Below are 26970 nucleotides of genomic sequence, written 5' to 3'. Positions count from 1 at the left end.
TCTCTCTCTCTCTCTCTCTCTCTCTCTCACACACACACACACACACACACACACACACACACAATCGGTATCAGACACAAAATATGACCACAATTACAAAGAATCAGATACAAGCACATAAAAACGCACAAACTACAAGCCGCAAGAACAAAAAACATAGGCATGCACAACCTCCGACAGTCAACTTCTCTCTCTCCCTTTCTCTCTCTCTCTCTCTCTCCTAAACCAGTTTCGCGGGATACTGCTAATAAATACGGAAAATATTCCCCCACCACACTATTGCCTTTCATGAGAGTTTTTCTTTTATCAATACAAACAGTGATGTGTGTGTGTGTGTGTGTGTGTGTGTGTGTGTGTGTGTGTGTGTGTGTGTGTGTGTGTTTAAGAGTCTTGAGAAATGGGTTCTCAGTCGATGTGGAGAAAGTAGTGCGTTATACATAATACAATGTAACTTACAGAAATTACAATGTTAACTTATACATGTACTCTAGTTATAGACAGTAATTTCAATGATAATAAAATACGTAATAAATATCGCAATAGTCATTTAAAGAATGTACTAATGTGTATGTATAAAGCACCGGTGACTGAGGATATACTGTACAGTACGGATAAAAAATTTGTGTACACGCCATTTGCACGGTGGGGTCTCAAGCACCGAAGCTTAGTATAAATATCGGATTTCTTGCATAATTAAATGAACATATGAAGTAAAGGTAGCCACTAAAGGCTGACTGACCCTTGTAAAACTACTCCTGTCACAAGGTATATAGTGACATGAAAACTGACAAGTCTAAGTTACTGAAGTTTGCTAAGCTGATGATGAGTGAAGTGCAGTATATTATGTGATGAATTTAGTGTAATATATTATGTGATGTATTTATTGTATAAGTTACTGAAGTATGCTAAGCTAATGATGAGTGAAGTGCCGTGCAGTATATTAGGTGATGTATAATCACTGATGCTATTACTATGTTATCATTCAATTTATGAGTTAATGACGTATGCAGTCAGACACTATAATGTGCATGAAAAGGTGTTCTGTCTACTGCGTGATCAAAATAATCATCCATAGCTGCTTGCACGGGTTTGGGGAGAAATAAAAGTGGTCCACAAGGACTTTAAGGGTTACTTAGAAACAATAATGTTTTAATGTTTGGGAATCTGTGTTAGTATCAGACAGTGCATGTAAGCTTCTCACACTGTACAGAACCATTACCCACGTCTTGTACAATTGGCAATGATTTCACCGATGGAAACGAGAGGATGTTTCAGCCATAATCATGCCTGAGAGTGAGCTGACTTTATTCTCATTAATAGTGATGCCTATACGTGCGTGGGGCTGTTATAGACGTCCCTCATGCAACACACTGTGGTGGAGGGCAGGCCAGGCTGATGGATGGAGAGAAGGAAGACGGTGAGGGGAGAGTGAAGGGAGTGATGGATGCTGTGAGGGGAGGGCATAGTAAATGGAGATAAGAGTGAATGGTGAAGAATGAAGGGAAAATGTGGTGTCGAAATGGATGATGGAGGAGGAGAGGGTACGGTGAAAATGAATGAATGAATAAGAACGAAGGAGGAAAAAACTGAAGGATGACATGAGGGGGAAGGATTCAATAAGAGAAGTGAGTGGATGGGTAATGAAAAAAATGCTGAGAGAAGTTGTTTGGATGGTAAAGGAAGTGAGGGTGAAAATATAGACTACACGAAGGAAGGTAAATGTAATGAGGGAATGAATGTGAGTACACAAAGAGAAGATGAGAAGGAAGAAAAGAGGAAGGGGTGAGTGTGAAAGAAATGAGGTTCCATATGCTGATAGGTGTAACTGAACGAAAGAAGGTGAAACGAAGACTGAAAATGAGATGAGAAAGAGTGAAAAATAAAGAGAAGATAAAATGAGATCGGATGAGAATGAGTGTTGCCAATGATTTACTGATTTCTTACAAACTAAACTAATGCTAGTGTATTTATCAGTGTATAATGGTGTTAGGTGAAGCGATGTTTAGATATAACCGTTGGTGGTGTGTACAAGACAGAATCTATCAAGCCAGCTGGCGTCGTCCTGAACATTTTGATGACAAAAGGTCAAAAGAGCTGAGAGGCAGGGAGGCCGGCGCTAACCGCTGGCAGTTCAAGTTCAGGCACAACCCAGGGCACATCTGTAATTATCGAGTCAACAACAGAGGGGCAGAAAACCGCACTAGACGTTGACCACAACCTTCTTAACTAAAAAGTGGTTCATGAGTACAAATACAGAAAAAGAAGATAAAATGAAAGAAACGAAGAGGATGAGAGTGAAAGAAATAGTGAAAATTCACATGCTGACATACAATACAAAGGAATAAAAAGAAGAGTATGAAAGAAGATTGGAAGGAGGCATAAGAACCAAATGGAATGAGTGTAATTATAACAGCTAATGAGATAGAAGAGTCAGGAGGAAGCAGAAATGAGAGTGAACAGAGGAGTGAACGAATGTATGCTGAACAGTGTAAGGGAACTGAAGACGTGAAGGGAAAATAATGGTGAAAAGAAAAACAATGTGTGAGAAAAAAGATACGGTTGACAGAGAAAATAGGATGTGAACAAGTGAAACTCAGAAAAACAAAAGTGAGGTGAAAGTGGACAATGGAAAAGGAAATGGAGAAAAAAATTAAACAGAGCTTAGCAGGACGTGGGAACAATACATAAAACTGAATATATAAACAAACGCAGCAGGAAGGAGAACGTAAAGAACAAGAGAAAGGAGTAAGAATAAAAACGAGAAAAGATGTGAGGAAACGAGATGAGTTGAATATATATATATATATATATATATATATATATATATATATATATATATATATATATATATATATATACTGTATATATGGAGAGAGAGAGAGAGAGAGAGAGAGAGAGAGAGCGCTAAGCCACCTTTCTCAGCCATCCGAAATTGTGTGAAGCCTTGAGCCATCCCATAAGCGAATCAGATTTTTCTGTTGTTCACGCTTGTCGTAACGAGGTAACAGTAAACACAACTCCTCCTGGCTGAATCACTCCTCACTCACCACCTACAGCCCACACTGGCCACACACGACTGCTCCACGCCCCTTCCCTGTTTTTAAGGTATGACTTATGTATTGTCTTATTTCATGTTTTTTTTTCTTTAATTTTCCATTGTACTTAATAGCATTCCACCAACGTTAGCTCTTAATGTTTTATTTCCTCATCTTATCATAATCATATGTCGCTAGTATTTTTATCACAAACATGGTGTTTTACTTCGCTTTCATAATCGTTTTATCGTATTTTTATCACAAACATGGTGTTTACTTTGGTTTTATTGTATTTTCCAAAGGTTTGAAAATGACAAATGAGTTGTCGAAACGTGACCAATTTATTAAAGATCTTTCTGATTACGCTGTTTATCTTCATGCTGAGACTACGCTTCCCCCATGGTGAACCTAAAACATCTATAGATAGATAGAGAGACAGACAGATATTGAAAGATAGATAGATAGATAGGATATGGATACGGTATGTATATAAATATATATAGACAGATAGATACATATAGACAGACAAATAAATAGATAGAGATAGATAGGCAGACAGATAGATACGGTATATACCGGTACATAATATAGACAGAGAGATAGACAGATATAGACACAGATAGGCAGATAAACACAGATACGGTGTGTGTGTGTGTGTGTGTGTATATATATATATATATATATATATATATATATATATATATATATATATATATATATATATATATATATATATCCATCCATCCATTGCCAGACGCCATGTATCCCAAACGGGGTGGTCAAGGGCTTAGAGTTAACTGTTTTACAGGGAGGGGCACTAATCCTCCACCAACCCCATTTGACACGTAGGGATGTATATATATATATATATATATATATATATATATATATCTATATATATATATATATATATTATATAGCTAGATAGATAGACAGATAGATAGATAGACAGACAGATAGATAGACAGATACATAGATGGATAGATAGATACAGATAGATAGAAATATAGATACAGATAGACAGATAGATAGATATAGATGCATGCATGGAGAAAAGAAAATTATGGAAAAACATAAAATAGGGAAAATACAGTGAGAAATTTATGATATACAGTTTGGAGATGCAGTGGCATATCTGAGGGGGGCTGTTTGAAACTGCCCCCCGGGCCCTCAATTGAGGGGGGCCCAAAATAGCCTTAAAAATTTATAAGCTATTTCATCAATATTTAAAAATATATATGTTCATCATCCCGACAATCCCGGCTGAGATATTAGATACGTTTTGAGAATGAGGGGGTCTAGGTTCTTTGCGGGGCCCCCCTCCAGGAGGGGGGCCCCCGCACACACACTAGCCCCCCGGGCCCACAAATCTCTAGGTACGCCCCTGTGGAGATGTCTCACCTAAGCTCAATACAAGTCTCTGGAGTTAATCCAAATAAAACAGGAACGAGAAAGGTTTGGTATACAAAGAAGATTAATAAACGAAAAAGGAAAAAAAAAGTTCCCAGGTAGACGGGGTTGTGAGTGAGGAAGAAAAAGGAAAGGAAATGGAAAACAAAGTGAGATGAATGGAAATGGAAAATAAAGTAAGAAGAAAAGTGTGAGGGAAGAGCATAGTATAAACATATGGTGTGCAGAGGATACAGGTATAAACAGAAAGTGTGAGGAGGGGATATAAACAGAAAGTGTGGGGAGATGATAAACAAAAGTGTGAGATGATATAAAAAGTGTGAGGAGATGACATATGAAGTGAGGAGATGATATAAAAAGTGTGAGGAGATATAAACAAAGTGTGTGAAGAGATGATGGGGACAAAAAGTGTGAGATGATATAACCAAAAGTGTAAGATGCTATAAACTAAAAGTGTGAGGACAGGATTTAAACAAAAAGTGTGAGATGATATAAATAAAAAGTGTGAGGTGATGATTTAAAAATAGTGGAGAAAATATAAACAAAAGTGTGAGGAGAGAATACCAGCAAAATGCGCTCTGTGAGCACGTTACAAGTGGGCGAGCGTTTGTGCATAAGCCTATCATCATAATTTCATCTTGGTGTAAACTTTTAACATTTCTGGTGAGGTAATTGAACAATAACAGAAGAATCACTAAGCTAAAATATTTACTTTCTCACGTTTTCTCTCTCTCTCACGTTTTCTATCTGGATGTGCATATAGCAAGGCGCCGTAGCATTTATCACACGCACAATAGTAATTTCTACGTTCCCGACTTGCTGTGTCAACGAACTGCTTCCATAAACGCTTGGCTATTGATCAAATAATAAAACCCAGAAAAGGGGCAATTACCCTTGCTGATTTCACTCCCTAAACAGAAAAAACGTTCATGTAAAATAATGAGCTTAATATCTGATATTTAACTGTTAGAATTCATACAAGAAAACACAGTATTACAACAGGAAATCTTTTTTAATTCGATTTCATATTGGAGCTTGTCAATTAAAGCCCTCGGTACATTCTCTTGGAAAGCTGGGATTCCAATGGATTTCTATGGTCACTTGAGTAAGTATATAGCTAAAGATAAAATTTATTGAATGTATCTACTCTTTTCTTCTCTATCTCACATAGTAGAAAAGTTATTAGCCTCTGATAACCATCGCAATCGGGCCGTGTCGTGTTGCGTCGTTCATTTCTCAGCAGAATGAAAACATCGCTTCGCTAAGCTTGCTCGCAATAAACTGAAGTGAGGGAAGGATCTCATCATAAGGGGCGAGGGGAGTTAAGCAGCTTTTGGACTGCTTGATGCTTCGCGAGGGGAAGAATATGGGATGTGAGGGAAAGTGAGAGGGTGGAGGTGTTGGTCAAGTGTGTGCAATGAAGGGATGTGAAAACATCAGGAGTGAGGGATTAAAAACAAATATTGAAGAACCCGAATATCAGAAAGTGAAATATGGGGAGGATTATGGGAATGGTGGTGTTGGTGAAGAGAGAGTGAGGTTACATACAGAGGGAGGGAGAAATGAACAGAGGAGGAAAAATAACTGGAGTGTGATATAGTTAGGGGGTGAGGTGAAGGGAATGGGTAAAAGAGAGAGAAATGGGGCGACAGACTGAGTTTAATAAGGAAATGTGGAAAGAGAGACAAATGGTCAGGATAACAGAGGAGAAATACGGGGACAAAAACAATTATTGAAGGTGACAGGGAGAGAAATGTGGCGGGGAGAGAAATACTTATGGTAACGGGGACTGTAGGAAGAGTGAGACAGAGAAGGTGTGAGGTGAGGGGAAGGGATAGTGTTGGTGGTGGTGTTCTTGTTGCAACATCAGGCTTATGTGGATGTGAATATAGTAAACTGTGGGGAACCGCTCACTTTAACCAGACGTTCCCAGAGGTCTTTTGTTGAGGTTACGTAGATGGATTGTCTGTATTGTGATAGTATGGTGAAACCGTTTTGTAGCGTGGGGCTGCATTGCAACGTGAACATATTGGATCGGTTGTGAATTGTATTTTGTGTTGGAATTAAAACAGAGAAGGTTGGTGACCGCATTGTAGTCTGAGGGGTGCATGTTTGACCGTGGTTCATGAATACTAGTTTTGGGCTGAAGATTTTGGATGGCTGTGGTGGCTGTTTATTGATGTATATGTTGGTCAAATGTAGCTGGTTGCTGAGGTCCATTGTGCAGTGTGCAAGACTGCTTGTTTTTTTGTCTTTTTGTGGAGGGGGTGATGCTACATAAAGTTACAAGGGTGGCAAGGGGATGGGTCTTGAGCTAAAGCGATGTACTGTCTCCCTCATATTCATATAATCCCGGAGTGGAAGTGTTTCTGTTTCTTGATGTAAATGATCTGTGCCTATCCAATATCCACCCCCCTGCAGCAGAGGAGCACAGTGGGATCTCTCTGGTATATATTCATTAATACACCCAAGTCCATAAAGTGACCAAAAGACAAATATCTGAATAAAAGGTCTACTTCGCAACCTAACAACAGTCCCCTCCTCTCTCTCTCTCTCTTGACCAAAAGACAAATATCTGAATAAAAGGTCTACTTCGCAACCTAACAACAGTCCCCTCCTCTCTCTCTCTCTCTCTCTCTCTCTCTCTCTCACACACACACACACACACACACACACACACACACACACACACACACACACACACACACACACACACACACAATTCCGTTATCTGTGCGCTCATCACTAAATATTATCAACTCAATCTATTAGCAGTGGTACAATAAAGGGTTACCTCTGCCACAGGTCACCCTCTAATGCCAGTCGAGTCCATAAGGTCAGATTCAGGCTCGGACTTGTCTAATCCCAAAATCCCCTCACCTCATTCTCTCCCTCCTTTCTGGAAATTCATAAAACCTATTTCAACACTTCCAGCCTCCGCCCGTGCCCTCCCCCCCTTCTCTCTCTCTCTCTCTCTCTCTCTCTCTGTTTCTGAGTATCAACATTCTTCACACTTCACCCTTAACCTACCATCGCCCTCTCCGTCAACATTCTTTACACATCACCCTTAACCTACCTCACCCTCTCCATCCCTAACACGACACCTACAACATTTCCTTTCATTCCTCCTTCCCTCCGTTCGTGCCTTCCTCCCTGCCTGCCTGCCTGCCTTTCCTTCCTCCTCATGTTCCCCCCTCCCAATCGCTCATCCTGTCCCTAGCTCAACGGTTTACAACACTTCGTATTTTCTTCCTACCTTCCTGTCATCTTTTCTATCCTTCCAGCCTTCCTTACTGCCATCCTCCCTCTCTCGTCTTTTATGTCCTTCCTTCCGGCTTTTCTTCCTTCCTTCCTTCCTATATTCATTCATTCATTCTTTTCTGCATCCCTTCACGCAACTTTCTTCTTCTTCCTTCCTTCCATGCTTCTCCCCCTACGACATCCTCTCCCGTCTTGATTAGGACTATAGCCTCTTCTCATGGCTTAGCAGATTTCGCAACAGACTTATTTTACCTTTACTTCATTCTTGCTGCCTTGGGCACTAACTTTATCGATTCACACCCTCCCAGCACAGCCTTACAATAAGGACATACACTGGTAAGTCATAGTATCTGCTGACCCGCAACACTCAGGCAATCCCTGGTTGAAAGGAAGTCCTAATCAGAGTTTCACACCGGACGAAGATCTGTGACGGGCAGTTTGAAGCTTCTCCACCCGAGAAAGTAACATCATCATCACTTAACGTTTACCTTTGCTTTTCCCGGGAAAAAACATCAATCTCCTTACCTATCTATCCACATCTATTGCCAAATGTCTGAATGGTGCAATGGGTGGCCACAACCAAATCTCCTCCACGTCGCTCTAACCTCTGCCATTTGGCTGTCCTCTCTCCAATTTACATCCCTTCACTTGCATCTCTCTACACTACATCCTTCCATCTCACCCTTGGTCTCCCCCTTCTCTCTCCCCCTCCACCTCGCTCAAATACACTCATCTAATCAGTCTCTCATTCTCCATCCTCTCCACATGACTTAACCATATCAAACGGTTTCTCTTGACACACAATCACACCCACATCAACACCACAAAACTCTGCTGCTTCCTCATTTGTCTGTCTGTTTCTCCATGTGGCTCACATGCTCCTCTCAAACAGGTCAGTCGCACTGCCCTCACTCTCGGCTTGTGTCCTTCCAACAGGGTCCAAGTTCCACATCCATAAGTTAAAGTGAGAATCAAAAAATTGTCATGCAGCGGCATTATTACTTCCATGTTCATTTTCCTATTCCTTATCACTGCTTTCAATGAATCAGCAACCTTTCTACCCTGCTGAACCCTTTTAAGCACTTCATCTTCATCCTCTAAACTTCCATCCTTACTCGTGACATTACCTACTGTAAGTACTTGAATGGACTCGAATAACATTTCCTCACCATCCAGCTTCAATGTACATGTTTTGACTTCATTTCTCTCAAGCACAGCATTATTTCCATTCATTTTTATATTCCATTTCCTTCATACACTCCCAAACTCGTTCACCAACCCTTGTAGCTCATGTTCACATGTATGATCACCAACAACAGTGCGGGAAGTTTCCACACCCTTCCCTCTCTCATTAGACACACTCCAGCATCCGCTGCCCTACCTAGTATAGCTTTTATAATTTTATCCATATATTTAATGAACAGCCATGATGACGTAACACCCCTGCTTCAGTTCAGCAGTAAAATGAAAGAACTCCCTTATGTCACTAACGACGTAACACCCCTGCTTCAGTTCAGCAGTAAAATGAAAGAACTCCCTTATGTCACTAACTCACTATACACACGCACTGCAACCCTAGCGCCCTCATACGCTATTTTCAATGCATTCACTAACTGGCCATCTACTCCATACATATTTTAGTAACTTCCACATTACTTGACTATGTATTCTGTCTATTAGTAATGATATCCCGGTGACATTATCGAACTGTAAGCCATTTCAGCACCGAGCGCTAAGGTTTGTTATTTCTCTAAGTTTACCAAGCCTAACCGACCGTTATCTAACTTATCATTCTAACCTTACCAAACCTAACTTTACTTTGACTAACCGTCAAGAGTCTAACCTCTCTTAATCTAAGTTAACCTAACCAAGCCTATCAGCCGATCATATCTTAACCTAACCAACCAAGCTTAGCCCTCACCATGCTAACAACTTAACATAATAACCCTAATAACCCAACCTAGCCTAACCCAACCAAAGGCACCCGGAAAATGCAAAGTAGTCACTGGAGTACAGTTTGTACATTCGGTTCCCGGTATACAAGTACATTACCTGAGATCTGATTACATTTGTGACTTGGTTGACCTATAGTGTTCTACTGGCTACTGGTTGACGTAAACGTAACTTATGTCTGTATAAAATCTACAAGATGACCGAACCTTCTCCTTGGACGGAGAGCCAAACGAGAATTAAACCTTCGTCATACTGACGAAGCACTAATAGGGAAAAGACGCCTACAAAGAGCATCATCTACTCGTATTTGAAGGTAGACACTTCATAAAGGCTGTGTTTGTATGCCTCCGAGTCTATACGAGTACTCGTACATGTCTTAAACAGAACGAAAACTTACATATGAAAGTAAATACTACCAGCACCCAAGACTGTGGTTTCAAACACCCAGATACGGGGCACACATATCACTGAGCGTAAAACTTATTTCAACCCCGTCCCATGAGAAGTATGCCCTTAGATATCTTATAACAGTCTTGCGGGAGCAAGAATATAATATTTATAACAAAAAGTCCCATCCAGAAAAAGCAACAGCCGCTTCTAGATCGAATATTTTACCTTGCCCTGTTTGCTTCACAATGACCATTTGTTCTCAAAATCTAATCACTTCAGCACTGCCTGGCTTACAGCCCTTACAAAAGCTTGGTCTAAAGTGGATCAAAGATGACCGAGTTGTACTGTTCACACACACACACACACACACACACACACACACACACACACACACACACACACACACACACACACACACACACACACACAATAGGACCTAAAACAACACACCTCCGCGATATGTCGTCAGCACAGGGAACGGAAGGAACGGGAAAGGGTAAACTATGATTCGCATCACCGAACCAGAGAATTAGGGTTTTATTCTAAGTGGCTTTGGAGATTTCCAAATTTTCCACACCTATCTTTTCTCCACATTATACCTTAATACCCTCTTGACTGACACTGATGCAAACTTTGTCGATTTAAATCTATTCAATTAACATACTTTTGAATGGTTAGGTGCAATATGCAAAACATATCGATAAGAAATATATATTACAAAGGCTCCTGTGTCACAGAATACGGTCCGTACTTTCCTCTTTGACCTTCAACTTTCACTTCCCTCTCCACAAATGAACCTCTACAGAGGGGACGCTAAGCTCTTTCGCCCCACCATCATCAGAGAGACAGGCGCCACCTTGTGCACAAGGACAAGTGGAGAGACGGAGAGGCGAACGGAGAGACGGGCTGACGGATAGAAAGACGGAGGAATGAACAGACTGAAAGATGTGAAGAGACAGAGAGAAGCTGAGACGGAAGGAACTCAGAGCCGAACTGATGGGGATATGGACAGACAGGAGGACTCGGAGACGAACGGATATGGAGCTACGAGAAGACGGTAAGATGATACGGCTGATGTGACATAGGCCCAACTGAGAGACCGACGGACCTGAAAAAAAGGAAGGATGAAAGAGTGGCCAGACGAAGAGATCGGCGGAGGAATAGATGAACAGCAGACAGACAGGCAGACGGAGAGATGAAGAGCCAAGCGGATATACACAAACACACAGAGAAGGAGGGATACGGAAACAAAGAAAGACAAGGTGGAATGGTGAGACAGACAGACAGACGGACGGAAGGATGGGGATACATCGACAGACAGGAAGGACGAGGACACAAAGAAAGACAAGATGGGATGGTGAGACAAAGAAAGACAAATAGAGGGATGGGAACACAAAGACAGACAGAAGGAGAGGTGGGGAGAAAAAAAAAACAGGAGAGATGGGGAGACAAAACAGAAAAAAGGAGGGATGGGAAAACAAAGACAGACAGAAGGAGGGATGAGGAAACAAAGACAGACAAAAGAAGGGATGGAGCGCCAAAGCAAAGATCCTGACAAACAAAAAGACCAACAAAGAGAAAAACTAAAAGCGACAGAGATGGACAGATACATAAAAAGAGACATGTAAAAGTAAAACTACTCCCAGGCCTTTAGCTCACCGGAGGCTTTAATTAAAACACTGGAGTCAGCTTCAAAGTCACTGGCTAAGTTTATTATGAGACAAAAGCGAAATAACCGACGCAGAAGGTAAGAATTTCAAGTAGGTGCTAATTAAAGACGAAAAAATGTGCCGCCTGAATATATCACTGAAAAGATGTTGATAAAATTTTCAGATACATTAAATGCAAAGAGTAATCGAAATATAATTTTGAAACAACACCAAACCACACTACCATACCTGCCACACATAACCAAAATCCCCACAAACTATTACAACTTCTAATACCACACTCTTAACATACTACCATACCTTCTAACACTACCACACCTCTTAACACATCACCAAATCTATTAGCACCACCACACCACATAATTCATTACCAAACTTCCTAACACTACCACACCTGTAACCACACTACTACACTTCCTACTACACATCCCCACCATACACATGCTACAACATGCTACCACACCACCACGTACCCACTAATTTACACAACCACACCAGCTTTAAGATACACACTACCTCACCACTATAAACACAACAACAAGGCTGTATAGTCCACCATCCATTCACTTGATGTAGTACTGCCAACATCTTCCTTCATCATTCTTTTTCTGTGTTTACCCTTCCCTCTAACTATTTTTCCCATCCTTCCTGCCCGTTTTATAACCCATCTTTCCACTTCATTTGGCTCTTCACTGAGTGACAAATTCAATAGTTTCCTGTACACCAGGAAACCATTTACAACGCTGAGTGGTAACCATATAACTAAACAACGTGGTTGTAGGGAAACTACTATGGTACCCTGAAGGAGGGGTGGAGAGACGTGCGCAGCGTCCATCTGAGGACGAAACCTCCACACACTTCCCTGTGCCTCGCTATGGCGAGACGCTCTTTACCGAAAAAAAAAAAGGCGGTTGACTCCACGGGATGGCCCATCAGGGGCAGTTGCTTCCCTGCGGTTAATGGGTCTGCTCGGCCAGACAGACCGTGGTTACTCAACAACAACCACAAGTACAACCACACCGACTCCATATACACACCATCCACATGTATTCTCACACACACACACACACACACACACACACACACACACACACACACACACACACACTACCAAGCCACATCCAGACAGACTTCCAAAACAATATGCACAATGCCACGCTACCACTCTACGACACACTCCAACACCCCCCACATTATCACACTACCACACCACCACCACATGCTATCACACCACCACACACTACCACACACTGAAGACATCGCCCCCCACACACTGAAACTACCCACACACACAGCCAAACCACCGTACATTGCAACACACTGCCACACCACCATCACACACTACCACACACTTAACACCACCCCCAAACACTACCACACACTGAAACACCCCACACTCATACTACCACACTACCATACATTACAGCACACTGCCACATCATCCTCACACATTATCACACAGTCACACCACCTCCAGACACACTCTCATACCATTACACACAGTGACATGTAACTACACATTCCAACATCGCAACACTATCACACTACCTTACCACCCCCACACACCAGCACACCACCATATGCTCACTACTATATCAACACACATTACCACACTATCAGATACACAATCACACAAACACAATACAATGTTACCATACACACTATCACACAACACCACAACACATTACCACACCCAATACCTGCATCCCTGACCGTCTTTAAGAGAGTTCCAATATACTTGACCTCACAACTAATTCCTCTTGTTACCCTGACAATCTTTTTTTTTTTTTTTTTTTTTTTTTTTTCACCGGACTCCTATCACAGTCTTACCTCAGTAATTTGTCCTAATGCTTCAGTAAAGCCAATGGACCCTCCCAATTAGCGTGTTTATTGCGTTATGGTTATGCGTATTTGGCAGTATTCTTTGCCTTTCTCTGAAATTACTATTGTTTCCGTAGTGAAGAACCACCTGAGTATACCAAGCATATTCTAGACTCTCCCGAACATGCAAACATAATGAACACTACATTCTCTTACCTTCACATTAACACAAAAGACCTTGGTTTAATCGCGCTTGCTCTTATGCTGTCCACGAAAAGACAGTGGTTTCCAAAACGTGCCATAGGCAAATTACCCCCAAATCACATAGTTTATATTTCTGTCCAGTATCGCGCTAAATCTGTCCTGCGTCGGCCCAAGAACAACTGCAGCCACGCAATATGCAACAGACTTTTCCGTTCCTTCTAGTACACTATCAAAATCCATACTATACATTAACTCCCCCTCTCTCCTTTTTCAGTCAGAATGCTCTATCAATTTTATTTTTTGGCAGGGCTGAAACTTCAGAACATAGTTTTGCTTCCAACTCCACCCTGAACGATGCCGTTGCTCGTTCCATCTTCTGCCTCCTCTCACTTTATAATGCCCAATATAAAAATGTATTCATAAGATGTACTTACACCGTTTATAGCCTGACAGAAAGGAAGGGACACTTACCTATCATCGTTGTGGTAGGTCTGGAAGCCGAAAGTAATGAGGTGGATCTCACTGCCTTTCCTCCGGTACCATGATACCTGAAGAGTAAATGGAAAAGCAACAGTGAGCAGGCGTCAGTCAGGCTGTGGTTTAAAAATATTTATAGATAAAGTCTACGGGCTACATTTTGTTGGTTACTGTATGTGCACTGGGTTAAAGGAAACTGTTTTGAATCCCAGCACCTTAGTTACCATGTTAAATCGCCCGACGGGAGCAGGCAGATGGTGAAGCTTCGGAGCCCTAACATGAGGACTGGATTAGCTAAAGTTGCTATAGTCTACATGAATGAAGAACCTCATTTACGAAAAACCCTAGTTACACAGATAAAGAGCCACACCTTCAAATGCACCCCGCATAAAAATTTTCCTATCGTATTGGCAGAGGTTTTACCAATGTAGTCCCAGTACTTGTTTCGATTTGTTTTCCATTTTTTTTTTTACACGACCACATTTCAATGCACATAAAATAGTGACTGTAACAGTTCATAACAAAGTCCACTGCACAGCCAAGCTTTTTCCTCTGAGGGAAGGAAAATGTCAATAACATCCATTTACCAGGCAAACACAGTATTAATCGGGAAGGAGCGTCTACAGTAAGAGTGATGCATGCCTTTTTATGCATGAAAGAAAGAACCAAAGGCCAGGAGCCCGCAAGATTGTTCCCTCCATGGAAAAACAAAAACCAGATAACAGAGAGCCAAATTCAAGATCCGTTAACTTCATTTCAAGATGCCTGGACACACTGTATTTGAAAGACTGGCGATCATAGGCGGCAGGAGTTACAGAGAGAGGGAGACAGTTCCAGAGGTGACCTGTTGCATTATGAAGGATGAGAGTAACGGTTAACTCTTCCATTAGAGAGTTAGACAGAAAAAGGATGAGAGTTTGTTCCTAGACGGGTGTTACGCGCCCGCCGGTTTCGTGGAGGGATGCAAGTAGACAGTTCAAAGGAGCACTGATCATTGAGGTAGCGATAGAAAAGAGATAAAGATGCCACGGTGCGGAGAAGAGAGAGGTTGAAAGGAGCCAGTAAGAGGAGGAGAGTTAATAACATGAAAAGCCTTTTACTCCATATTGTTGATAAGAATTGTAGGTGGGGAACCTTCCCACAAGTAAAAGTTGTACTCTACACAGATGCGAATAAAACCGTGTATAAGGTCAACTGTGCATGGGTAAAGAAGGCACGGAGTTGGCTTAACACGCCCAATCTCTTAGAAGCAAATTTTACAACAGCGGTAATATGATCTTTCCAAGATAAATCTCGCGAAAATGAAACCCCAAGTATATTTAAAGATTATGCAGATTTAGTTGGATATTGTTAAAAATAAGATGATACTCCTGCAAAAGATTTTGTCGGTTGAAAGACGTAAAAACTCAGTTTTTGATGCATTAAAAACAAGATTACAATTACCCCAATCAGAGATATAAGCCATGTCAGACCTTAGGTGTGACATACCCTCATTCCTAGATTGCTGAAGTAACTGCTGAGATGGGCGCTGTGAGAAGCGTCCGTCCGTTCTTTTTAAGATATCCTTCACCTGTAGTGAAGGCCGGGCCATACATTAGCCCGGTTGTGAGAAGCAAATGGGAGGTGAAGGGTGGAGTCAGCGTATGAGTGGATAGGGTTACATGTACAGCTTAAAAGGTCACTGATTAATAAAAGGATGAGAGATGGGGATAGGACAGTGCCCTCATGAACACCACTGCTGACAGCTCTAGAAGAACGGTGGCAGTCTACAACAGCAGCTATAGAGCGACCAGGAAGGAAGCCAGAGGTGAAACCACAGATAGCACAGAAACCGTAAGAGGGCAGTTTGGAAATTAAAGGTTTATCCCAGATTCGATCGAAAGCCTTAGAAATGTCAAGGACAATGGCAAAGTCCCGTAAGAAGGATGACCAGGAGTCTGAAAGGTAGGTGAGAAGATGGCCAGTGGAGTGTCCCTGGCAGAACCCATACAGACGATCAGAAAGAGGGTTGTAATACGAAAGGAGCTTTAATTTTTTTTTTTTTTGTTAAGAACAGACTCAAAAACTTTCGAAATACAGGAAGTTAGTGCAACTGGGCGATAGTTCGAGGGCTAGAAATGGTCACCCTTCCTTGGGACAGGCTGAATGACAGCAAAGTTCCAGTAGGAAGGAAAGGTACAAGTTGACAGACAAAGGCAAAAGAGTTTACCTAGGCAGGGTGTAAACACAGAAGCATAGTTCTTGAGGACAACAGGAGGGACCTCATCTGGTCCATATGCCTTGTTAGTATTGAGGCCCGTGATGGAAGAAGATACATCCACTGAAGAAATTTTAATGTCAGCCATGAGAAGTCAGAGGGGGGAAGCGATGGAGGACCAGCACTGGTATCGACTAAGGTGGAATTGGAGGAGAAAGTCTGAGCAAAGAGTTCTGCTTTATCAGTAAAAGAAATAGCTACAGAGCCATCAGAGTGGAAAAGAGGAGGGAAGGATGATGAAATAATGTTGTCAGAAAGGTTTTTGACAAGGTGCTAGATGGAGCGGGAAGAATTCGAGTTGCAGAGTTCAGAGCATTTAGTACGAATGAAATTATTTTTAGCAAGCGAAGAACAGACTTAGCACAATTCCGGGCAGAAACATAAAAGAGATGAGATTCAGGGGTGGGTTGGCTGCAGTACCATTTGTAGGTCTTCTTGTTGTGGACAGCATTAGAACAAGTGTGATTAAACCAAGTTTTTTCTGCATTAGTCAAAGGATATGAGAAAGGTATGTATGCTTCCATGCCTGAGAGAATAACCTCCGTAATGAGCAAGACACACACAGATGGCTCTCGGCCATGGAAGCAATAGTCATTCCAGGGAATATCAAAGACGTACTGCCTGAGGGTCTCCCAATCAGCAGCTCGAAAGTACCACTACCGACGCTTTTTTGGGGAGGGTCCACAGACCTTACTGGGGCGATAGGACAGGTTATGGTGATAAGGTTGTGATCAGAGGAGCCCACCACAGAGGAAAGATTAACAGCATAAGCAGAAGGATTAGTTGTGAGGAAGAGGTCAAGTATTAGTACGTTGGAACTCTCTCCAAGGCAGTCAGGGATACGGGTAAGGTGCTGTACAACCTGTTCTAGGTCATGAAGGATAGAATATATGTAGGCTTGTTCACCAGGTGGATCAGTGAAAGGAGCAAAGAGCCAAGGGTGGTGGTGAACACTGAAATCTCCTCGAATGGAGATTTCAGAGAAAAGAAGAGATTGATGTGTTCCATCTTAGAAGTGAGATAGTCGACAATTTTTCATAGTCAGTAGAATGAGGGGATAAGTAAACAACACAGATATAATGAGTCAGAGAATGATGGCATAGCCTAAACCAGAGCGTAGAGAATTCAGAATATCCAAGTTCAAGAACAGGAGAGCAACACATATCAATGCATACATGTACACCTTGAGCTTTGAAATGAGTACAGAGAATGAAGAAAGATACAGAAAAGGGTTTGCGAGTAGTCGCCTCAGACAGCTGGGTCTCATTCAGGAAGTAAAGGCAAGGTTTACAGGGGGAAAAGTGGTGCTCAAGAGAAAGTTAGACAAAAGGCTGCGAATGTTACAGAAATGAAGAAGTGAGTCAGACAGTGGTTCCAGGCATCTCGTTTGGTCGTCACCGAGAGAGGGGCAGATGGTGGGGGTTTTGATGGTCTTCCTCCCCCCCCACCCTGGGACTGCTGGGCTTGTTGTAACGATGTCATTTTTGTTTAAATTTTGAATAGCAAGTGTAGAGTGTAATGTGCATGCAGTTTGGTGTTGACACTTAGAGGGACTTGCATTGGAGAGCATGCTGGCCTACTCTCAGCGTTCCTGAAACAACGAAAAAGTTCAGCAAAGGGGGATGGTCAGGAGCTAGTCCCGAGGGTTGATGAAACAAGAGCTCCAGCTCTCCCTGTCATCAGCTTCCCATCTACCTAGGGAGTACCACGCTCTTTGACTGGTGCTACAGCCTACTCACTATGTGGAAGTCGAAGTGTAACATTGGCTGTGTCTTTGTGTGTCACAGCCCATATAATGTGTACATGTCGTCACTCTGAACCAACAGAATGGGAACATACTATGCAAGCATGTGAAAGCATCCATGTACTAGCATTACGTACAAATCAAGATGGGATGTAAGTGAAGAGAGTGATGTATGTGAGGAGATGTTATAATGGCAATGTTTGTATGTACTCGAGTCCAAAATCCATCGGTGTGTACAACCAGGATTCAAACACGGACTGGCATATAACACGGACACCACACTAGGAGACTCGTAGTTACAAGAAAATCACGACACAAACTACTACTGACCAACCTTGATTTCACATACATAGTGAAATAAATGTACTCTGAAACATAGGCATACTAAACTCGTGTGTGCTTTAGGTCCATTATAAACTTAGCCTCCATTCAGTTAGGCTAATATCACACAATACTCAACAGTCTGTCCTGTTACTTTATCGGCCCACCTATTCATTAATTTGATCCCTATCCTACGCCTCTCTCAATGTATGGGATGGCAATGCCATAAATACTGTTGATCGCTGATATCTACTTTTTTTTTTTAACTATCTTCAACAATTTTAGCCATTCACCTAATCCTGATTCTCCTGACTCGTTGCTTTCTGGCTATCCTCTCTCTCTCTCTCTCTCTCTCTCTCTCTCTCTCTCTCTCTCTCTCTCTCCACCTTATCCCGTGTGTGTGTGTGTGTGTGTGTGTGTGTGTGTGTGTGTGTGTGTGTGTGTGTGTGTGTGTGTGTGTGTGTGTGTGTGTGTGTGTACATAGAGAGAGAGAAAGAGAGATAGAGAAACACACTCGCACAGGATTTATGTAGACAGACAGATACTGATACAGAATGATATAATACAGACAGAGAGATATTGATATTGACAGTCAGATCGATACAGATATATACAGATCTTCAGGAGGCGATTCTTAGGCAAATATTGAACAAGAAATATTATAATATACATGGGTCTAATGCTGAACCGTTATGGAGCTATAATTCCAGCCGACCGTTTGGGCGAAAACGATCTCAATCTTGATTCAACCATGAGGTTGTCGCACTAGCCCCCTCACGGCTTAGAATTCCACCAACGTGCATATAATATTTTCTACTCAAAACCATTCCTAGAATCACCTGAATATAGTAAACTCGCGATCCAAAGAACGTATCTAGGCCGTATCGGTGCCGCGGCCAGGAAACCATGAATGGTTTGGTGTTTGGACACAGCTATAACCCCCCCCCCTCCTCCTCCCTCCATCCATTCCAATCTACAAGCCACCTTCCTAGATCTTGATCGAGAGGTAGCTCACTCTTTTGATTTATTGTATGAAGCACACACACACACACACACACACACACACACACACACACAATTATATATATATATATATATATATATATATATATATATATATATATATATATATATATATATAAACGTGTGATAAAATAAGAAAAGAAGACAGGTCATTACGAACTTGACTAAATCGTGTTACATAATAACACCCACCCTATCATCCAAAGCGTGGGTGTAATTAATGTAATTCAGTTAAGTACAAATATCCGTGTAAAGGCGAGGCATGTCTTACCCTAAGCTTCATAAAACTATCAGCAAGAAAAAAATAACAGTTAACTTTATGAATGAACTATTTGGAGAGTGTTTGTCTGTTAGTCAGTATGTTTTCCTACACTTTACGTTTTCCTGCCCGATGGATTTATTCTTCAACTTAATACAATCATCGGGCAGTGACAATTAATGTGAACTGATAATTCGGAAACTGTGTGACTCAATTTCGTTCTATTTATATTACTTGCTTCTCTTTCACGTCATCATCTACAAAAAGAGTTTATTCTCAGTTATGCTATTTTTCTTTTCTTTTTAGCACGAGTGAATTAGCAGTCAATGTGAAATAAAGATTGGGAGACTGTCTGTCTGTCTTTCCCCTTGTCCGTCTGCCTAATTGCCTATCACCTTTTCCTCTACAAGGGTCTGTTATCACTATTTTCAGTAATGTCATCTGGTGAAATTCATCATTCATCATCCAGTCCTACGTTGTCCCATGAGGAGTGTACGAGCCCGGGGCTAGATAAGTTGGTCCTGACATTTAAGATGAGAGTGACCAGTCTCACTCATCCCTGAGTGGCATTACGTGAGCAATAAACCCCAACCACCCCTTGAATATAAACCTTCACCGGCTCAATCCGATTGGAGCGCTGTAATTACCCACTAAACCACCAGGAGCCAATATTTGGTTATGTGGTTACCACCCAGCGTAGTAAATGGTTTCATGGTGTACAGGAAACCATTTGGCTGCTCACTCAGTGTAGAATCACCCACAGGCAGAAGGAAGAGGAAAGAATGAAGGAAAGAGAGACAAGAAGGAGTGTAAAGTCAGCTGCAGGCAGAAGGACGAGGAAAGAATGAAGGAAAGACAGAAAAAGATGGAAGGAAAGAGGGATGGAGGAGACGAAAGGGCAGACACCTGAGAGCAGCATTACATCGAGTGAGTGGATGGTGAGCGCCCCCACCTTCCACTATCTGGTGAAATCAATAATATAATATACTATGTCAACGTGAATCGATAATCCAGAATCTGCGTCTGTTTGCCTGTCTTAATTAGGAGGCGATTTCTTTCAGACGATGCGCGTAATCGTTTCTCTTTATCAAGAATGAAAAAACAATTATTCGTAATCTCAAATGGCGTGTGTCTGTGTCCCTCCTTTTCTTTGCGGGAATAGTACATATTCAACCGGGCTTACTTAATGTGTTTGTTAATATTAATAATAAAATAACACTGATCTTTCTAAGGCATACGCTAAGGCATAACCTGCCTTTACGTCAGCTTTTCTGTCTCTTTCTCTGAGGATCACATCTGTTAAACAACATGATTCTCTGTCTGACAGAATTCCAAGCAAGCTTGAATGTTAAGAAAAATATTGCAATATTTTACTCTTGATGCCAATACGAGTATAACGCTAATACCGTTTAGCATCACGCTCATTTATTATGTTAGTGTCCAGTCAGAATTTTTTTCATCCGTATTTACGTTATGTAGAGGCTCGCTCCCTCCCTCCATTCCAAACTACCACCACCCCGCTTGATCAAAGGGAAGCTGACTCCTTTTCCTCGCGGTTTGAAGCAGCTTACGATGCTCTGAATGTGTTGTGGCATCTACATAACGTCAATACGGATGAAAAAATTCTGACTGCACAGTAACATAATAAAAGTGCGTAATGCAAAACGGAATGGACGTTATACTCGTATTAGCTTCATATGTAAAATACTGTAACATTTTTCTTGACATTCACGCTTGCCTGGAATTCCGTCTGACAGAGAATCATGTTTAACAGAAGTCATCATCGGAGAAATAGACATAAAAACTGACGGAAAGACAGCCACATGCCTTAGAGAGATTCTCAGTGTTGTTAATTTATTGTTAATATCAACAAACACATTTAGTAAGCCAGTGTGAATATAAACTATTCCTGAAAGGAAAGGAAAGACACAGACACACGTCATTTGAGGCTGCGAAAGACTATGATTTTATTCTTGCTAAAGACAAACGATAACATGCATCTTCGGAAAGAAACCGCCAAAGTAAGATATACATACAGACAGACACAGATTTTGGATTATCGATTCATGTTGACATATTATATTCTTGATTTCACCAGATGACATTATTCAGATTGAGTAATAACAGACCCTTCCTGAAGAGGAAACCGCGACAGGCAATTAGGCAGACGGACAAGGGGAAAGATAAACAGACGGCCTCTCAGTCTTTATTTCACATTGATTGCTACTTCACTCCTGCTAAAAAAAAAAGAAAAAAAAAAAGGCAATTTTATTCAGTATAACTGAGAATAAACTCTTTCTGTAGATGAAGACGTGAAAAACAGAGAAGCAGGTAAAATATACAAAACGAAATTGAGGCAGACAGTTTCCAAATTATCAGTTCACATTAACTGAAATTATCAGTTCACATTAATTGGTATTGCAATATTATTACTGCCAGACGATTTTATTCAGTTGAAGTGAAATTACGACTCTCCCTGACAGGAAGATGTAAAACATATGAAGACATACTGACTAACAGACAAACACTGTCCAAACAGATCATTCATGAAGAAAACTACTATTTTATTCTTGCTACTGGCTGGTAGTTTTATTAAGCTTAGGGAAGAACATGCTTCACCCGCTACACAGATATTTTTACTTACTGAATTACATTAATTACACCCACGCTCTCGAAGATAGAGGAGGTGTTAACAGGATTCAGTCAAGCTCGTAATGACCTGTCTTCTTTACATATTTTATCACATATTTCTGTGTGTGTGTGTGTGTGTGTGTGTGTGTGTGTGTGTGTGTGTGTGTGTGTGTGTGTGTGTGAGGGAGAGAGAGAGAGAGAGTGAAACCCACTCAACCTTTCCTTTTGTCGTTCAGGTTATCGCTTTTCAATTAGTGAGTTTCTACGAATGGCATAATTTTACGAATATCCCATATATTTTGCCTATAAATGAAAATAAGAATAACTAGGCCATGCTTTTCGGCCTGATCTTTCCTACATTTCTAAGAGAGAGAGAGAGAGAGAGGGGGGGGGGAAGCATGAGGGGATTAAATATCCTGCACAGCCTTTCCTTATGCAATCAGTAGTAAAACACAGAAAGAAAATACCGGTACACCAGAAATTGCTAGTGTTTCCACTCACGGCCTGGTCGTTGATACCGCTGATGCGACAGTGGAGGTGCACAGTGGAGTCGAGCTGCACCGACACATTGAGTGTGAGACGGTCGTGGAGGAAGTAGGGTTGTGGCCCATCAGTCTGGTTGCCTGACCCACTTCCTGCTGCTGTTGCTGTCTTGCCTTCACTCTCACCTCCAACAATACCTTCATCTTCCCGGGACCATACTGGGAATGGGAGATAGCCAGGATGAGGATGGGTGTTTATGTGGCAGACACATTATCATATATATATATATATATATATATATATATATATATATATATATATATATATATATATAGTGTGTATATACATATATAGACAGACTGATTGATAGATGGTAGATAAAGATAGACAGATACCGTAGATACACAGAGAGATATAGACAGGTATACTCATTGTTATATACCTGTATGTATAAGGGTAAATATTAAACTTCACTAGCATGAAAGCGTGCTACAGTATTAACCGTCACACACATTTGTTTTGCCATAAGGAACGATGCACAAGAATTTAAATTGAAATATATCACATGAGAACATTCGCTCTTTGTTTTATCCATCAAGAGAATAAGACATGCTTTGTTAATTAGGCTGACTGCGAAGGTGGGGTTGGAAATACCATATCAGTAAGGAAATGCAGTGTGACATATATACTGCGCCCTCCTATCCTGGTGTAGCATTTACGGTTAATCTGCAGATGTGAGGAACACAGACATTTTAGGTCTCATGAAATTAGTAATATACCATGGAACTTATGGAGGCATAAAAAACACTACGGTAAAGCATAAAAACAGTCATGGAAAAAAGACACTGATTCAGCGTCGACACTGGTAATGCTGACTGCCGTCCCCGCAAGACACTAAAGTTTTCCAGCTAGTGGCATTGAATGCGATTTATATATGATATCACCACATAATCTGTGATACCATGATTAACCTGGTGCTTTCAGAGTCAGCATAATCAAATCAAAGATTCCCATGGGATCTAATAGTTTACCACTAAAAATTTTAGTTATACAAACAGGTATTGATCTGGTTTCTCTACTCTGAATTATCTCAGATCTCGCAATACTCTCATTGCAATGTGGTTCCCAAAGCTGAATACTTAATTTCAAATGCGGTCTTGCAAAACTTTTATATAATATGATGGGTATACCATGGTTTATCTATCTATTTATCTATATACTAATTTTCTTTATTCCCTTCACAGAATCTGGAGATTACTGTTCAATCTACAGTGCCTGTGTTGGCGTACGGGAGAAATTTCCTGAGTCATGGTGCCACTAATGAGACATAATATACTGGGTAAGTGGCCAGGTATATGGGTTTGTGGGTGGGTGAAAATACGAGTAGATCCAGTGGGGAATAGGCCCACAAGGTAAACATGTCTATGTGGGATTTAAAGTCTAAGAACTTTTCCTTGTGGAAAATGAGCCCATGTTTAAATATAGGCTACATGTACTGGGTAAAGAGCTCCACAGTGGATACAGGTCCATGGCAGAAAACAGTTCTATGTAAGAATTCACTGTCTCCCTATGGGGAGACAACAAAGTCTTGGAAAATAAGCCCACTGAGAAAATAGTTCCATGGAAGGACAGGTCCATGGCAAAACTATCCACTGTGGAAAATATGTCCATGGGAAAACAGTAAATCTTTTCCTTTGCACCAAACTTATGCCGGGGAAAAACAATCGGTATACATTATATGTACTATCTACAGCTCAGTGCAAATATTCTATCAACATACCACGGAAATTAACTGTTTTTGCGATATTCATTAAACTAGTTAGGGGGAAGGTCAGCTTGGAATCCTCCTTTGTTAACGGGAAAAATAAAAAACGAAATTCATGGCAAAAAAGGAAATCAGAAAGTGTTCTGGCAATAAACCACCAATTTCAACTACTGTACACCTAACCCTGACCTATTTGCAATGTCTTATTTTTTCTGGGAGGGACACAGATGAATGCCGGCTTCCAAGTAGGACGGCCTCATATTCAGTGTGAACAAAGCGAAATATTTTAAAGGAACTTAAATTGCTCACAGGGTATGTTTCGAGATGAAAATATGCTTAGAATTATAGGCTCCAAGATTAAGGCCTACTGGTTTTTCGTGGCATGACTTTCGCGCAAGGGGAAACGAAAAACTGGGAAATACTGTTGGTCCAATGTGGAAAATGGGTCCACAGTGGGCAAGAGGTTCATGTCAGAAAAGAGGTCAAGGAAGACAACAGACCCAAGGGGAAAAATAGGTTCAAAGGGGCAACGGGTCCATGGGGGAAATTAGGTCCATGAGAAAAATAGGCCCATAAGGATTACAGGTCCATAGATAAATGTCCATGAGGAGTAGGTCCAGGATAAAGTGGTCCATGTTGCGGGTCCATGGAGGAAAATTCGATAATGCAGGAACAGGACCCTGGATGGGCGGAGGTGGACTCCTAGGGGGTGTAGACTGACCTAGGCTATGTGTTGGTCATTATATTTGTGTGTGTGTGTGTGTGTGTGTGTGTGTGTGTGTGTGTGTGTGTGTGTGTGTGTGTGTGTGTGTGTGTGTGTGTGTGTGTGTGTGTGTGTGTGTGTGTGTGTGTGTGTGTGTGTGTGTGTGTGTGTGTGTTCGTAATGCTGAAAAAGGCGTGTACTTGGACTAGAAAGAGAGAGAGAGAGAATTAACTCGTAGCCAACATGACGGTGGATGCTCGTTTCCTATGTTTTATATAGTCATGCGCTGGCTGAATTTATGTGCGTCTCCATGTGTGTTTAATACTGCAATATCTCAGTATACACAGCCTCACTCCAAAGTTTACCCAGCTGTACAAACACGACTATTTTATTCTATCCTCACTCTCTCTCTCTCTCTCTCTCTCTCTCTCTCTCTCTCTCTCTCTCTCTCTCTCTCTCCTTTGCATTGACCAGAGGCATATTTCTTGCACTCCTTTCCTTCTTCCTCGCCTTCTCTTCTATTTTCTCTTTCCTCCTAATCACCCTGTTCTTTACGCACTCTTTTCACAACAACTTCTGAACTAGTATACATTTTTAGCCTTTTCCACTCCTCACCTCTTCCCTTCTCTCCTACTTAATTCCCTTTTAAATATTAGTCTTGTTACACTTCATTACAGAAGTAAGCATTTACATTTCCTTTCTTCTTCTTTTCTTTCCTCTACTTTCTTTGTCGTCTTCTTCCACCTTAACCAAATTCTGTGAAAGGTTTGAAGGTCATACATCAATGATGGCATTCGATTCTGAGAACAATAGGCCATATATCAAATCCAATTCGAACAGCATTTATCTGGCATGGGCCAAAGTCTATGGAAGAGTTGAGGATTAGACAAGGATGAAGTAATTCGATTTTGAGACCAACCAGGCACGGTAACAGATTCGGCAAATGTTCAGCCCTTGGATCAACTCTGGGTGCGGCTTTTGAACTCTCACTGCAATTTTTTTTTTATATACTCACAGTTTCAAGTTTGTAACTCCATTTTGGTACTTTTGTGTGTTTTTTGTTTGTTTTCAATTTAAACTGCACTTTAAGGGCTTGTACTTAACAGGTGGGGGCGCCCACCATCCACACACTTAATGTGGTGGTACTCTGTTTTAGGGTAGCTCCAAAATGAGTGGCAAGCCAAATGATTTCCTGTAAACCAGGAAATTTTACAACGCTGGGTGGTAACCTTATAACCAACAAACACGTGTTCCCTAGGTGACAGGAAGTGGGTTGGGGAAGGGTTAATGCCCCTCCCCGGAAAACAACCAAAACTACAAACAAGAAGCCTCGGACCGGGACTGACAAATAGGTGACAACTAAGGACTGAACAAAGGACATGGTACCGTTCGCATTGCAACATGGAATGCAAAGGGTGCGAGTGATGAGATGGAAGAGAGAGATTGTCCAAGTGCTTGAGGGTGCAAAAGTGGACATATGTGGAATAACTGAGACTAAGTGGGGAGGTGAGAATGTGAGACAGTGGGAGTATGAATGGGGTGTATGTGCGGGAGTAGGTGAGA

The 26970-nt window shown here is 41.4% G+C and overlaps 1 protein-coding gene across 1 annotated transcript in view; it reads right to left on the bottom strand.

Annotated features, from left to right (window-relative positions):
• LOC145409358 (lachesin-like) overlaps nt 1–23953 on the bottom strand; it is a 206860-nt gene extending 182907 nt beyond the window's left edge. Inside the window, exons 1-3 of the mRNA XM_080279828.1 lie at nt 23911–23953; nt 22958–23157; nt 14216–14292 (exon numbers count right to left, since the gene is read on the bottom strand). Of these exons, the coding sequence (XP_080135954.1) occupies nt 14216–14292; nt 22958–23157; nt 23911–23953 (320 nt within the window). The remainder of the gene's footprint in view (nt 1–14215; nt 14293–22957; nt 23158–23910) is intronic.
• Between the last annotated feature and the right edge of the window lie 3017 nt (nt 23954–26970).

The sequence above is a fragment of the Coenobita brevimanus genome, chromosome 80 (genome assembly GCF_032717465.1).
Source record: "Coenobita brevimanus isolate Jiangsu-jjx chromosome 80, ASM3271746v2, whole genome shotgun sequence".
Taxonomy (NCBI): Eukaryota; Metazoa; Arthropoda; class Malacostraca; order Decapoda; family Coenobitidae; genus Coenobita; species Coenobita brevimanus.
Note: the sequence above shows the minus strand (reverse complement) of the source record. Positions and strands in the feature narration are given on the sequence as shown.